The sequence below is a fragment of the Panthera onca genome, chromosome F1, assembly GCF_046562875.1.
Source record: "Panthera onca isolate mPanOnc1 chromosome F1, mPanOnc1 haplotype 2, whole genome shotgun sequence".
Lineage (NCBI taxonomy): Eukaryota > Metazoa > Chordata > Mammalia > Carnivora > Felidae > Panthera > Panthera onca.
Window position 1 is genome coordinate 28,493,897 of NC_138355.1, and position 17,365 is coordinate 28,511,261.

Sequence of the window (17,365 nt, forward strand, 5' to 3'; positions counted from 1 at the left end):
GCTTAGGCATTATTTTCAGAAATCTTAGCACGATTTTTGGAGTCAGATGGAGCTGGGCTCAATTTTTTCTGATACTAATCAACTCTATAACATTGAGCAAGTGATTATTTAAAGGAAGCATAAATATTTTCTCAAATCATATGAAGAGATTTTCCTGAATAACATTCCTGTCTCGGGGAGCATGCGTCTTAGTGGAGGAGGTCTGAAGTACTCTGGGATTTACTGAGAAACTTCTTTGTAAAAACTGTATTATTGCCATTTCCTTACAAAACTGTATTTTGGAAAATTATATACTGTTAATTAAAGTGCTTTTGTGTAAGCTGGAAAAAAATTCCCTTTGCTCTCCTCCCATGGAGAAAGAATGGGTTAAATAATTGATAGGTTTGGAAGGAAAAAAATGGACATGTTCTACTGTCAGCCTCCTGCATTCTCTCTCTGGGAGTCTCTTGTTTGCAGGATACCTGTGTTTAGGCTTGCCCTTTGTCACTCATAAGGGGTTCACTCAAGTAAATGCAGGCCTGAGTTGCTCCATTTTGCCAGTGATTGGACTTTTAACTAAGTTTAATTTGGGTGCAGAGGATTATTAAACCCATTTGGCTTCACAGCCAATCCATGTCCTTCAAACTAGCTTTCAGCAGTAAAAACACTGACATTTTGGGGGTGCCTGGGTGGCTCAAGTCAGTTAAGCCTCTGACTCTTGGTTTCTGCTCGGGTCATGATCTCACAGTTCATGATTTTGAGCCCCAGCATGGAGCTTGCTTGGGATTCTTTCTCTCCCTTTCTCTCTGCCTCTTCCTCCTCTCCTCCTCCTCTTCCTTCTACTTCTTTCTCTCTCTCTCTCAAAATAAATAAATAAACTTTAAAAATTAAAAAAAAAAACACTGACATTTTGATCTCCATGTATCTAAACCTTATGTCTATCACTCAGTTGGTTTTGGTCACAGAGAGTGAAGACAGGGATTTTCTTAAATTCCCACTGTAACAATTTCTCTGGGCCTCAGAATTCGTCTTTGTAAATGTGAATTAAACCTATCCAAAAGAGTAGTTGTTTTGGTGAATAAATAAGCTAACAATGAAACTGTTTTGCATGGTTGACAATGCCTAAGCAGTGCTTTTTTATTCCCAGTGTCTTGTCTTCACTGTCTTCCTCACTGACCTGAGATTCCTGTAGGTAAGTTGTTGTCTTTGAGGGCTTCCTAGAAGTTTGAACTTCAATATGCTGCCCTTCCTGAGGGTAAGGTGGGAACAGCTCTTGGTAATCTTTAAACCTGCCAAAAGGAGACCAAGGACATCAAAGAAGGCAAACACCTGGTACATAAAAGGTAACAGTCAAGGCAAACCTATGTCAGCTTTTGGAGGAAGTCGAGAAAATAGGAATTGGGAAATAGTGAGACATTTACAAATATTCTTCTTCCAATTTCAATCCTTTGCTAATGTCAGCCTATCCTTCCTAATCAATACTGTATTGTTCTTTGTTCAAGTAAATGAACTGAAGTGTGTGTGTTTGGACGTGTGTGCACAATGCATGTGCATAGCAGGTAGGTAAGTAGAGGATTCAAGATAAATTTGCCTTTTCTCTTGCAAGGAAGCCCTGGCAGTGAACTTCTGGAATTTGAGACTCTTTACTATGGCTTTCAGAAGCCCCTGTGCAGGTCCAGAAAGAACCACGGCGTTCACTGATCAATACTCACCACTTTTCTTCTAGAGATTTCATGACATATCCCTGTAGCGTTAATAATGTAGTTGTGCTGACATGATGCATGTGAGAGATTTCTTGTATAATAGGGGCATCACACTGCAGTATTACTTCTAAAAAATGCAAGAGAGAAAAAGTCCTCATCTTCTCTTCTACCATTTCTGAGGTAGTTCGTGTGTTTTTCATCTTAGAGTCTGTCCCTTATTCTCAATCTGGTTAGACTCTGAACTCTTCACTCCAATTTGTTTGAAAATCTCAGAGGAGCATTGCAGAGCAAATACAGTCCTGGTTTACTTCCATTCAAGTTTCTAAGATGAGTGTTTAAGGGGAAAGAAATATTTAAAGAACTCATCTCTGCAGCTAGTTTAAAGTTTTTGGTTTAGGAAGAGAGCAGAACAGTAAAGGATTAATGTTAAACTGCTGGGGTAAATGAGGAATCCAAGATTACAAATAAGTATCACGAGGGCAATATAATTCTCCAGGTGTTCAGAGACTATTTTGTTCATGAATAAGACTTGAGAACTTATCAAGGACAAGATCTACATACTCCTCTTTGTCTTCTTCCTGAGACTGAACAAATAAATATTTCTTACAAGTAAAGATTTGCCAGTTGTACCTCTCTTTTTACTTTCATAAAATTTATAACCTGATCTAGATTGCCACAAGTAAATACACACACACACACACACACACACACACACACACACCAGTTCATTTGTGCCAAAATAAAAGGCTTTATCTTCGTTGCTTTGCTATAGATTTGTTTACTTTGAGGATAGAATTATGCTCACCTCTTTTTTTCTCCTCTAGAATTATATAGGTCAATACTTTGCTTGCAACTTTTGTTTCTGGTCAAGATGAATTTACATAGGTCAGATTGCCCTCCCTCCATAGGCAAGAAAACAAAATTAATGAAATAAAGATTTTCAGGGAGACAGTTTTCTCTTTCCCAGTACAGCTCTCTCTACAACCCATAGTTCATGAGAACTCCAACTTTACAAATAGCTAACTCTTGTTTTTGTATTTAATTTCTGTCTAGTTGATTTAAGGGTCAGATGACTTGAGTTTGAATTCAAGTTCTCTGAATTTCATATTCCTCATTAGTAAAATGGATCTATTCATTCCTACCTTATAGAGATTAAATAAGATCCTATTTTCAGTGTTGAACACAGTTAAATGAAAGGATCTATTTCACATATAAGTACAAGTGTCTTGCATTTGGCTTCCCATACTAGTATTATACTTTAGTTTTATTATTGTTGCTCTCCGTTTTTACTGTCCCTCCTAATCTTTATCTCAATACTGCTCGTGCGGCCACTGCTCTGTTCTGCTCTTTCAGGGGACTCACATGAGACAGGTTTTCTGTCAAACTCTTCTCCTAAAATACTAAAGGGAAAAGGAAACAATATCAGGAGAACATGATGCATACCAGCAGGGACTTTGCCATGGAAGAAAGTCTTGATTATATTTTCAAAGAGAGACTTGTAAATTTTTTCATTTGTCTCAATACTGATCTTATGTATGGCCATCAGGAATTTCAAGGGGCTATCAGCCTTCCGTTCTTTGAGGAACTCCCTGAAGAATTCCAAGTGGTTTGAATTTAGGAGGACTTCTGTCAAGTTTCTGGAAAACAAGAAAGCATCATTGGTGAAGAGAAAGGGATGGTAAACCTGGATTCTGCTCCAACTATGGAATGGGAAAGGGCATCTCCAAGACTGTGGGGCCTCTGGCTGTGTGTAAAAAATAGGATGAAAAAATTGGTTACTATTTACTTAGAGATAAATTTAAAATTTTATATGCACATGTACCCCAGTGTTTATAGCAGCACTTTCAACAATAGCCAAATTATGGAAAGAGCCTAAATGTCCATCAACTGATGAATGGATAAAGAAGATGTAGTTTATATATACAATGGAATATTACTTGGCAATGAGGAAGAATGAAATATGGCCCTTTGTTTGTTTTGGTTTGGTTTTTTTTTTATATATTTTTTTAACGTTTATTTATTTTTGAGACAGAGAGAGACAGAGCATGAATGGGGGAGGGGCAGAGAGAGAGGGAGACACAGAATCAGAAGCAGGCTCCAGGCTCTGAGCCATCAGCCCAGAGCCTGACGTGGGGCTCAAACTCACGGACCGCGAGATCGTGACCTGAGCTGAAGTCGGACGCTTAACCTACTGAGCCACCCAGGCGCCCCATGTTTGTTTGTTTTTTAAGAGAGAGAGAGAGAGAAAGAGGGAGCAGGAGAGAGGGGTACAGGGAGAGAGAGAATCTTAAGATCCAGTGCAGGGCTGGATCTCATGACCATGAGACCATGACCTGGCCCAAAATCAAGAGTCAGAAGCTTAACCAACTGAGCACACAAGTGCCCCTTTATCATTACTTTTATGGGGAGACAATTTGTGATGTTCTTCCTCCACCATTCCAGAGTCTGATTCTTCCTCTTCAGTGGTCTTAAAGTCTGTATCTTCACTTCCATTTCTACTCCCACTGTTTAATTCAAGGTTTTTTTTAATGTTTATTTTTGAGAGAAGGAGAGAGAGAATGTGACAGCGGGAGGAGCAGAGACAGATGGAGGATCCAAAGCAGGCTCTGAGCTGTCAGCACAGAGCCCGACACGGGGCTCAAACCACGGACTGTGAGATCATGACCTGAGTCAAAGTCTGATCTTAACCAACTGAGCCACCCAGATATCCCTAATTCAAGTTTTTAATATCACCTGTATGAACAACTGCAACAACCTTCTAACTATTATTTCTGTCTTCAGTCTCTGATGTTCTGACTCCTGTATATATATCATTACTACTTCTGCCTGGGTACTGTTTTCTAAATCCATATAAAAGGTATCTCTGTTACTCTTGTTTCAACAAGTCTCAAGAAATTCTCATTTCCAGTTAATCAACATAAATTCCTTAATAATTCTTTTAAGACTTTATTTTTGTTATTTGGTCTCAATTTGGCTTTCTAATGTTAGAATTTATGTCTCTTCACCCCATGCATTGTACGCTTTAACACCACTGGGCTATTTTCAAGTTTTTAAATACCTTTATATTTGTGAGTTTATGTTTGTGTCATTTCTTTAGCTTGGAAGGTTTAGCCTTACCCTCAAAATACTCTCATTTCTTTGCACATGCACATGAAATTGTACATGTAGTTTGGGGTCTCTTCTGATAGTTTAACTTTTCCTAATCCTTACTCAAAATTTACTTCTCTTTCCTATACCCTTATGGTAATTATCCAATATTTTATTATGAAATTTTAAGGTCAGCCTTGTAAAGGTAAGGAATATATTTCATTTTTGTAACATTAGTATCTGGGACACAGTATATGTTCAATAACTGTTTATTTCACTGAACAAGGGCTAGGGACAAGGTTAAAGAGAAATGCAACTGTGGGATCCATGGGGCATTCTGTTTTGGTCTTAACTGAAGACATGAAACAGGATGTTAACACTTCTGTGATACTTAGCTAAATAGAATAGGTATTTCTATAGACACAGTGGAAAGTGGTGCAAACTGGAACAGCAAAAGAAATAAATGATTAATGGTCAGAGAACAATTTCAGTTCCTTCAACGGAAGGAAGATCTATCTAGAGTATTTAGAAGAGAGAAAGGACTTATCATCCTCAATGAATGTTATCAGTAACTGAAAGCATACTTTGGAAAGCTTTCTCTATTCAAAATATTCTCCCAGTGACTCTGACTACCAAATTTGTATGTGTTACTATATCTTTATCTTCTTTAAGGACTTTTCATATACCTAGTCATTAATAGGTAATTATTGAATTAAAAAAATGAATGATTGAATGAATGGCATGGCCTATAAGAAAATCATAGTCAAGTCCAAGAAAATGGAAAAGATACCTAAAAAATAAAGAGCAGTAAAAAGTAGTACACAGTAAGTACTTTGTGTTGTATTTTAGGGATGTAGTGCTCAGAGAAGAGGGAAGTCATAGCGACATACATCTGAAGAACTTTTTATGTAGAGGTGGCACTTGTGCTAAGGTAAGGAGAAAAAAGTGGACACTTCTGAAAGAAAGGACCACAGAGTTTTTTCCTAGAAGTGAGACCTTAATAAGTTGATTCTAGGATTTATTATAAGGGGAGAGACATGAAATAAGGAACCAGTTAGGAGGTTACTACAATAGTACACAATACAGAAAAAGAAATAGGCAAGAATATATATACCAGGATGTTTATTGTGACACTATTTATAGCAGTGAAAAATGAAAAATAATGTAATGTCCATTAAAAAGTTCATTAAAATGTCCATAAAAAAACATGCTACATCTGTATTATGAAAGGGGATATAACTCTACAAATTATCATGATGTCCATGATAGTTTTTTTAAGTTAAAAAATGTTATCTTATAATATATATTGCATGGTCTCAATTATAGAAAATAAATAATTGGTTTAAAATACAAAATGTGGGGGTGTCTATGTGGCTCAGTCGGTTAAGTGCCCGACTTTTGGTTTGGGCTCAGGTTATGATCCCGGCATCATGAGATCAAGTACCACATCAGGCTCAGTGCTGACAGAGTGGAGCCTGCTTGAAACTCTCTCTGTCTCTCTCTCTCTCTGCCCCTCTCCTGCTCTCTCTCTTTCTCAAAACAAATAAACAAATATTGTGTGTATGTTTATGATATATGGAAAAAAATTTTTAAAAAACTCATATACTGAAGGATAAGTTCAGCATTAGACATGTTGAGATTAAAGAACATGGCTTGTGTCTGAAGAATATTGCTGTAGCCAAATCCTATGTCTTACCTAGGTCTTAATGAGGGCTTCCTCATACCAGTCCTTTTGTAAAATGATGTTTTCCTAGGTGAGGGTGAGACCACTCTTGGTTCTCTGATAATTTCCACTGTGAAATCTAATGAAAAGTCACAAAGTTAGGGAATACCATATTATAAGAACATTTCAGAGAATAAGAAGGGACAAATTAAAAAGGATATTTATCAGACATTGAGTGCATGTGGAAAAATCATAGTCCCCACAACTGTCAACACCTCAGGCAATTACTACTGAAAAGAAACTTAGGGATGATTTTATCTCTGACTTCAGTTCCAACTGTGTTATCTAAGTCTGCTGGCCATTAGGCCGAGAACCCACCTTCATCAGAAGACTGCTGAGACCAAGTTTATTTTATTTCTTATTTCAACACCAAATGTCATCCATCCTTCCCCCAGTCAGCCATTTTGACTAAACCATATTCCACATGACATTCAGTCTTCCCTGACACCTCTGTTATCCCATCCTATGCCCTTTCACCTCTGGAACTCCTGCTGTGTAATCAGTAAACTCTCACAGAGTCTTGACCTCTTTGTTAAGAATTTCCTCTATCTTCTTCTTACTTTAACTGAAATCGTTCCCTTTCTTGAAAACACTGTGCCCACTGCAAGCTTCTTAAAAGGTACTCTATCACACCATACACAATTTAGAGTGGGTATCTGGTTCCCTATTGCCATCTAAAAACCATTATTTTAAAAAACATATTAAAACACTACTATCGAAGAACAACAGATTCCAAGGATCTCAGTGTTTTAGGAGAGCCCTTTGAGGTGAGTATTTTAGAAGAAAAGATAGACTCTCAACTCATTAAGGGCAAGGATGGTATATTACTTATGTGAGAACATGTCCTAGTTATATAGTCAATGCTTTAAAATGTTTATTAAATAGAGTATACTCTCACAGATAATTTTTGTGCGGTTTAGTAATACTTTCAGTGACAGCATACAAAATATTGAAAGCAATAGAGGTATATACTAGTTCTAAATAAATGCAATTGAATAGGTGAAAAAAATAAAATCAAGACTATGGAAGACTAGATACAAAAAAAAAATATTCACACAAAAGAAATCAAAAAACCTTCCAATACAAACACTTATACATGCTGGATAAAAAAAATAACCCTTTTAAAACTCATATGTAAGCTTGTAAAAAATTAAGACAAAAAAATAAAAACATAGAAATAAGAAACAAAGAGGATGTTAGAAACCAGAAAGGTAAGTTCACACCCTAGAGGCATTCATAATGTTAAAACCACAATAGGTCAGAAGACAAAAACCACTGGCCTTTAGAACATGGACAAAAAAAGAAACCTGGCATTACTTTTATTCTCAAGACACTTATCAATTAAGACAGTTGCTACTGAAAAATTTAACAAAGTTTTTGGCAGACTCTCAAGGCAGAAGAAGGCAAAATTGAAAACAGCAAAGAAGAAAAGGCTCTGACAAGTACCCCAGTCTTTTAATTGGGATCCCAAGAAGTAAGGGAAACCAGAAATAGCTCATCCATCAGAAAGAATAAAAACTGACTTTGCACCAACTCAATCCCTAAATGGATTAAGGTTATTTGGATGCTACTTGTGTGGGGGGCCGGGCCCCAGTGCCAGGCTGAGACCCGGTGGAGCAATGTTCCCTGTTGACTTAGCCAACCCGGTGGTTCCCCCTCCCATTCCCCCACTTTCAAGGGCATACGAAAGCCTTGTCAAGGCTGAGAAAGTTAATTCCTGAAGCCTGTGGTCTGCAGGTGTTGGCAGTAATGCTACCTCCCTTTTTCTACCCCGAGTCAGATAGAAACAAACATGGGAATTGTGTTTTGCTAGCAATCTTCTCAACAAGGTCTTGTTGTGACCCGTCTAGACAATGCACAAGAAACACAGAACTAAATGTTTTGGTTGGCAGCGATTATGTGAAACCTGTTTATTCTTAGAATGGCCTGACCCATAAGAGTCTGGATATAAAAGATTGTGTACAGCAACAATAAAGCCGTCACTTGGGCCATCAGCCCAGGGGACCCTCCTGTTCCCAAACTTTCTTCTCTCTCTTTTTTCTTGCATTCCCCTACCCTCAGGACACTGACCTTGGTGTTTGTCGCGCCGGTCGCGACATACTTGTATGTCAGATATATAATAAAATCCTCTCTGGAGAAAAATAACATTACCCAGAACCTCAAATTATCTCTACAAATTTCTTACCAACAATGTTCACAAATAAAGCAGAAATAACAATGTATTTTAAAAGACCTGACCAAAAACCAAGGGAAAAAAATTGATAGTTGAAATAGATATATGAAATACAAATATGGACTTTAAAGTTACTATTATTAATATAGCTCAAGGAATTAAAAGGAGGAAAATATCAACATAGACTGAATATCAGACAAAAAATATTCTAAAAATAAAAAATTTAATGACTGAAATTAAGGAAGTTAAGAATTAATAAATTGGTTTAATTACAAATTCTGCATAACAAAGTGAGAATTATTGAACTAGGATTTAAATCAAATATGCAGACTGAAACATATGGAGAAAAATATGGAAAATAAAGAAAAAATCACATAAGACAAGCACATGGCTATAATGTCAAAAATATATGTAGTAAGGTTATCAAAAGGAGGGAAGAAATAAAATGGAGCAGGACAAATATTTGAAGAGATAATTGAAAATTTTCTAAAACTGACAACTGACATCAAGTCAGAAATTCAAGAAGTCCTGAAATCACAAGTAGCATAAATACTTAGGTACATAATAGTAAAATTGCATGAAAGAAAAGAAGAAAAGAAAATATGGGGGGGGGGGTAGTGGAATGAATAAAATAAATATTTCTTTTTACTAAACAATGTCAGTAAAGCCTTCAGGCTGACTCCTCAAAATGAACTAAGGATGCCAAGAGATAATAAGATAATATCTTCGAAGTGCTAAAATAAAATAATTCCACCAAGAATTCTATATCCAGAGACTATAATCTTAACAAATAAAACCAAAATAAAAATACTTTAAAAATTCACACTAAAGGAAATGCAAAAGGTGTTTTTGGAGGCAGCTTAGAGGAGTGGGAAATGATGAAAAAGAAAGAAAAAGTGGATATGTGAGTAAGCCTAAATGAATATTGACTTATAAAACAGTAATATATATGCAGTAAAAGCAGTAACTTAAATTAAATTTTAATATGTCAAGGATGCATTTTGAAATCTATATGGTAACCACTAAAAAAAAGAAAACATGCAAAAACAACACATTAGCAGAAAGAATATATAGAATTATTAATCTAAAAAAACTTGTAATCTTAAAGAAAGCCAAAAGGAGAGAAAAGGGAACATAGAACAGAAGGGACAAATGTAGTAAGGTAGCATTTAAAACCTAATACATGAGACGTTACAGTTAATGTAATCAGACTAATACTCTAATTACAATTTTTTAATGTTTATTTATTCTTGAGAGAGAGGGGGACAGAGTGTGAGTGGGGGAGGGGCAGAGAGAGAGGGAGACACAGTATCCAAAACAGGCTCCAGGCTCTGAGCTGTCTGTAGAGAACCCGATGGGGGGCTTGAACTCATGAACCATGAGATCATGACCTGAACCAAAGTTGGATGCTGAACCAACTGACTGAGCCACCCAGGTGCCCCTAAATACTTTAATTAAAAGACAATTCTCAAATTGGATTCAACAAAAATGAAAACACCAAAAAAGAAAAAAAAAGAGAGAGATTCTGCTTTAAAGAGTCTCACGTTAAATATAAAAGAAGAAGATATTAAAAAATAAAAGAGTGGAAAAGGATATAACAAGCAAACACTAACCAGAAAGAAACGTAATGACTATAATAATATTAGAAAAATAATAAAGTAAGAAGCGTTATTAGGGATAATGATTTGCTCTACCAGAAAGCTATAATTCCAAATTTGCTTGTATCTAGAGCTGTAGCCTCTAATAATATAAAGGAAAAACTGCAAGTCTTAGAAGAAAGAAAGAAAGAAAGAAAGAAAGAAAGAAAGAAAGAAAGAAAGAATACACAGAGTGGGGGATTTAAAAATTCTCTTTTGGTAATGGATACAAATGTAAAGTAAAACTATCATTAAGGATATAGAATATCTGAACATAGTGAAATACACCTAGTTGCATATACAAAATATTGCATCCAACATTACGTGCTTTATAGATAATTAATTGTAATAAGAGGGTACCACAAGCAACTTAAATAACATATATGAAATTTCAAATGAAATCAATAAGTGTGTAGAAAATACAACATATTAAAATGATATAAGAAGAAATAGAAAGTCTGTAAAGTCCTATATATTTTAAAGAAATTAAGTTTTAATTAAACCTCTCTCAGATTAAGACAAAGGTGCTTGCCAACACTATTTCTATCTGAAAGCGTAATGGAGAATCTAGTAAGACCAATGAGGTAATGAAAATAAATCAAAGGCATAAATATTTGAGAACACTAATAAAACTCTTTGTTGGTAGAGGGCACAACTGTGTGTGTATAAAAATCAAACAAATTTGCAGACAAATTTTTAGAATGAATAATTTAGGGAAGTGGTGGAGCACAAGACAAACATGTAAAAATCAACTATATTTCTATATGCCAGACACAAATTAAAAATGAAACTTTAGAAATTATACTATTTACAAGTGTATTAGAAAACATCAAAGACCTAGAAACAAATATACTGGAAGCTATAAAATAATATTACATGGAAAAACTATAAAAAATTATTGAAAGAAACTTCAAAAAACTTAAATGGAGGGATAAACCAAATTTATGGGTTAAAAAGTACAATGGTGGGGGGGGGGGGCACCTGGGTGTCTCATTCGGTTAAGCATCTGACTCTTGATTTTGGCTCAGGTCATGATCTCACGGGTTCAAGCCCTGCATCAGGCTCTGCACTGGCAGTGTGGAGCTTGCTTGGGATTCACTCTTTCTCCCTCTCTCTCTGCTCCTCCCCTGCTCTCTCTCTTTCTTCCTCTCTCTCTCTCTTTTTAAACTTTTTAAAAAAGTATAATAGGGAGTGATATCACAGAAAATGATAAGTAGGGAGCTTCAGGTATCCATTTTCCATAAAAGCAACTAAAGAGGTGGCAAAAATGGTCAAAATCATGGTTTTACAGGACTCTTGAATCTGGCCAAGAACTTAACAATAAGTGAAGGCTTAGGGAATAAAGAAGTAGCTGCATCTGGTAAGAAAATGCTGTGGCATTTTAAATTGTCCACCTACCATTCCTCCATTCCACACCAGTGGTGGCCATATGTCAGCAGTTTACATTCCAGATGAAGGTTGCTATTGCCAAAGGTAGCAATAGGATCTAGTTTTCAAAGAATGTGTTTGTCTCTTGTGAACTGAGGTTGTCTGTTGGCTCCCTGAAGTATTTGCACAAGGACTAGCCTATGTTTTGCCCTATTTGGAGTGTTTTTAGGGTTGAGATGCATCCCATGTGACATTTGCTGGAAGCATTTAAAGGCAAATATACTGGGTACATTAACCTGGGCCAACAGTTAGGACACCAGACAGACACAAAGTTGTAAAAGTAAATACATGGGGTAATAAGGATTTTTAAAGATTCCACATATACTGAGGAATTAAAAAACCTATCCATATGCTCAGAACTGGATGTATGCTCAGAAGTTATGAGAAGATCCACAACTTTCATGTCTGGCTGGACTTCAAGGTCCAAGCAAATGGGAAATGAATGCTAGGGCAGAGTTGTATATGGCCTGGCTGAGCATTGAAAGAGTATTCCAACATATAGCCAATCTGCAAAGACCAGTAGAGTAATTTTTCTTCTAATTTCTTTTCTTTTCTTTTCCTTTTTCTTTTCTTTTCTTTTCTTTTCTTTTCTTTTCCTTTCCTTTCCTTTTTTCTTTTCTTTTCTTTTTTCTTTTTTCTTTTCCTTTCCTTTCCTTTCTCTTTGTCTCTTTCTCTTTCCTTTTCCTTCCTTCCTGCCTTCCTTCCTTCCTTCTTCCTTCCTTCCTTCCTTCTTTCCTTTCTGACATTTAAGGAATCTATCAAAACACTGTTGCCCATAAGCTAACAGAACACAGACTTCAGTGGTCACACATAACAAAGAATACAGATTTTACAAAAATCGTTGAGAAAAGTCACACACACACACACACACACACACACACACACACAACCTACAAAAGCAGCAACAGCAAACTTGAAGGAGAGGGGGAAATCTGATTTTGTCACATTATAATGTTCAAAATGTCCAGTCTTCAACAACAACAAAAAAACTATGAGTCATGCAAAACAAACATATATGGCCTATTCACAGGAAAAAAGAACAACAGAAACTGTCCATGAGAAATCTGGTCATTGTACTTATTAGACAAAACTTTAAATCAACTGTCTTAAATATGCTCAAAGAGATAAAGGAAAGCATGGACAAAGAACTAAAGGAAGTCAAGAGAATGGCATCTCACCAAATATAGTATCAATAAAAAGATAGAAATGGCAAAAAGAAACCAAATAGCAATTCTGGAGCTGAAAAGTACAATAATTTTGAGTTAAATGAAACTGAAAACATCACATACCAAAACATATGGGATGAAGCAAAAACATTGTTCAAAGAGAAATTTATACTTGTAAATGCAGATATTAAAAAGATACCAAATCAGTAACTGAAACTTACACCTTTAGGAACTAGATAAAGAATAGCAAGATAAACCCAAAATTAGCAGAAAAACAGAATTATAAAGATTAGAGTGGAAGCAAACAAAACAGGGAATAGAAAACCAATATAGAAAATCAACAAAACGGGGGCATCTGGGTGGCTCAGTCCATTGAGCATCTGACTCTTGATTTTGGCTCAGGTCCTGATCCCAGGTTTATGGGATTGAGCCCTACCTTGGGCTCCATTCTGAGCATGCACCCTGCTTAAGACTCTCCCTCTGCCCATCTCCCCTGCTTGCATTCTCTCTCTCTCGCTCTCTCTAAAAAAAGAAAAACAAAAGAAAGAAAAGTAAAAAAAATCAACAAGACAGTTTTTTTCTTTGAAAAGCTCAAAAACGCTGCTGTTTAGTTAGATTGACCAAGAAATAAGAGAAGACTGAAATTACTAAAATCAGAAATGAATGTAGAGACATTACTACCAACCACAGAAATAAAAAGAAAACATTATAAGCAATTGTATGCTGATAAATTAGATAATCTAGATAAATGGAAAAATTCTAAGAAATATACAATAATCAAACAGACTCAAGAAGAAATAAAAATTTTGAATATACTATAATAAGAGACTGAATCAGTGATGACAAACCTCCCAACAAAGAAAAACCAAGGACCACATGGCTTCACTGGTTAATTCTATATTATATAATTTAAAGAGTTAATGCCAGTTCTTCTCAAACTCTTCCCAAAAATAGAAGTGGAAAAGACATTTTAATTCATTCTAAGAGGCCAAAATTATTCTGTTACCAAACCAGATAAAGACATCATACAAAAAGAAAACTATAGACCAATATCCCTTATGTATATAGATGAAAATATTCTCAAGAAAATATTAGCAACCCCAAATCTAGTAGAATATTAAGATGATACACCATAACCAAGTGGGATATATACCAGGAATGTGAGGATGGTTCAACATATGAAAATCAATCAATGTAATACATCACATTACTAGAATAAAGGAAAAATTATCACCTCAAATGATGCAGAAAAAGCACTTGACAAAATTCAGAAACAGCCAGCAAACTAAAAATAGAAGAGAACTTCTTCAACATGATAAAGGGCAAATCCACAGATAACATTAAACTCAATGGTAAGATTGAAAGCTTTCTCCCTAATATCAGAAACAAGAAAGGATGCCTTCTTTCACCACTTCTATTCAACATTGTACTGAGATTCCTAGCCAGAGAACTTAGGCAAGAAAAAGAAACGAATGGCATCCAAATTGGAAAGGAAGGAGCAAATCTATTTCTATTCATAGATGATATGATCTTATATAGGTAAAATCCTACAGAGTCTAAAAAACAAACCAGCAAAAAAACAAACAACTATTAGAGCTAATAAATGAATTCAGAAAAGTTGCAGGATGTAAATTACACACATAATAATCAGTTGTATTTCTATACCCTAGCAATGAACATTCTGAAGTGAAATGAAAACAGTTCCATTTACAATAGCATCAAAAAGAATAAAATACTTAGAAATAAATTTAACCAAGGAGATGTAAGACTTATAAATTGAAAGCTACAAAAGATTACTGAAAGAAGTTAAAGAACACCTAAATAAATGAAACTATGTCCTATGCTTATGGATTAGAAGACTTAATATGGCAATACTACCCAAAGTGATCTACAGATTCAGTGCAATCGACATCAAAATCTCAATGATTGTTTTAAATCAAAAAGCTGGTCAAAAAACTCCCAGAATTGTAACGGACCCCAAATAGCCAAAACTATCTTGAAAAAATAAAACAAAATTGGAAGACTCAGACTTCTTGATTTCAAAATTCAGTACAAAGCTATCCTAACCAAAACAGTGTGGTACTAGAATAAGGACAGACATATAAATCAACAAAATAGAATTTTGAGCCCCCAAATAAACCCACACATCTATGGTTAATTTATTTTTGACAAGGATTTCAAGACCACTCAACAAGGAAAGAAGAGTTTCTTCAACAAATAGTGCTGGAATAATTGGCTACCCATGTGCAAAAGAATGAATTTGAACCCTCCTCAAGCCATACACAAAAATTAACTCAACATAGATAACAAATATAAATGTAAGAGTAGAACTATGAAAGTCTTGTAAAAAAAAAAACATAGGTGTAAGTCTTCAAGATGATGAATTTGACAACAGATTTTTAAACATGACATTGAAAGCATAAGCAAAGAAGAGGAGGAGGAGGAGGAAGAGGAGAAAGAAAGAAAGAAAGAAAGAAAGAAAGAAAGAAAGAAAGAAAGAAAGAAAATATAGATATATTCATTAAATTTCAAAACTGTGCACCAAAGGCCAAGATCAGAATAGTAAATATAACCTACAAAATGGGAGAAAATATTTGCAAATCATATGTCTGTCATCAGTTCTAGTATCTAGAACATTTAAAGAACTCTTACATGTCAGGAACAAAAAGAGAAACAGACTAATAAAAAAATTGAGCAAAGGCCTTAAACAGACATTTCTCCAAAGAAGATTGGCCAACAAACACATGCAAGGTATTCAACATTATTAGTTATTAGGAAAATGCAAACCAAAACCACAGTAAGATACCACTTCACATCCATTAGGATGGCTATAATTTAAAGAAAATGAAAGGAACAAGTGTTGGTGAAGACATGGAGAAACTGGAATCCTCATCCATCGCTGATGGTAATGTAAAATGGTGCACCTCCTGTGGAAAATCGTTTGGTGGTTTTCCTAAAAATTTAAATGTAGAATTAGAATATGATCCAGTAGTTCTACTCCTAGATACATAACCAGGATAATTGAAAACAGGTATTCAAACAAAAACTTGCACACAAACATTCATAGCAGCAATATTTATAGTCACCAAAAAGTACAAAGAATCCAAATATTCATCAACAGATGAATTCATAAACAAAAGGTGGTATATCCATACCATAGAATAGTATCCAGCCATAAAAAGCATTGAAGAACTAATATATGGTAAAATATGTGTGAATCTTGAAAACATTATGCTAAGACGCCAGAAGTTAGCAGTTACATATTATATTATTCCATATGCGAAATATGCACAGTAGGTAAATCCATGAGGACAGAGAGTAAATTAACATTTGCTAGGGGCTGGCAGGAGGAAAGAATCCTAGAGCCATTTTTTGCTGGAAATGTATAAGGTGATGCTAATACTTTAATATAGAACCATGTCAAGGGGCTAAGAAAAACCATGTCAATCTTAAAGAAGTAAAAGAAATTGGAGGATGTAATTCTACCATTTATTACTACTTGTTACAAATTTATAATAAAGATAGTGTTGTACCTGTGCAAGAATAGACAAATAGAAAAATACAACCAAAGGTCCAGAAACAATCCTATGCAGATACGGACACTTGATTTATGACAGAATCTTTTCAATAAATGGTGCAAGTTAATTGGACATTCATATCTAAAACAAATAAAGCTTGATCCTTAAATCTCATATCAAACATAAAAATCAATACCAGTTGGACTGTAGATCTTAACATTAAAGGCAAAGCAAAGAAGCTCAGAAAAAAACAAACATGAATATCTCTATGACCTTGGAGTAAAAAAATCAATGAAATCAATTTTAATTGGATTATAATTAAGAGCTTCTGTTTGTTAGAGACACCATTGAGAGAGAGAATATGATCCTTGTAACACATGTGACTGCTAGGTGACTCATATATAGAATATATAAATAACTCATACTAATCAACTTAAAAAAAAGACAGAAACCAAATAGAAAAGTAGGCAAGAGACTTGAATAGGGATATTGTCACACACACACACACACACACACACGCACACACACACACACCATATCCAATTGAATTTTATTTATTTATTTTTCTTGGCGAGAAATATATTACCAGATATGCAGAACCAACAGATTAAGTTTATAAAGTTAATTCCTGAAACAAAGAAAAATATCATAATCTCTAGGAGTATAGTAGAAGCCTAACAAAAGCATTATTATTATTATTATTATTATTATTATTATTATTATTATTGTTTTGCCAAACATTAAATCAATTTGAATCTCTAAGAAATCTTTAAAAATATTACCTGAGTTTTGAAATGTTTGCTGAATCATCTCCCTTGAAATATATCACTGAGTACATTCCTGTAAATCCCCTCCCTATGCCTATTCCTTGAACAGCACCTACAAACTCTTCATTTTTTTAAAATATAATTTATTGTCAAATTGGTTTCCATACAACTCCCAGTGCTCATC

General features: G+C 35.0%; 1 protein-coding gene across 6 annotated transcripts in view; it reads right to left on the reverse strand.

Annotated features, from left to right (window-relative positions):
• The window catches only part of RGSL1 (regulator of G protein signaling like 1), a 107,247-nt gene that overhangs the window by 25,607 nt on the left and 64,275 nt on the right, over positions 1-17,365 (reverse strand). For all 6 annotated transcript variants that reach the window (XR_009613469.3, XR_009613468.3, XM_060643781.2 and 3 more), the window contains exons 11-14: positions 6,466-6,571; positions 3,126-3,319; positions 1,692-1,809; positions 1,157-1,268 (exon numbers count right to left, since the gene is read on the reverse strand). Coding sequence is in view for 4 of the 6 variants with exons in the window: in XM_060643781.2 (XP_060499764.2) it covers positions 1,157-1,268; positions 1,692-1,809; positions 3,126-3,319; positions 6,466-6,571 (530 nt within the window). In the remaining 2 variants the exon portion in view is untranslated. The remainder of the gene's footprint in view (positions 1-1,156; positions 1,269-1,691; positions 1,810-3,125; positions 3,320-6,465; positions 6,572-17,365) is intronic.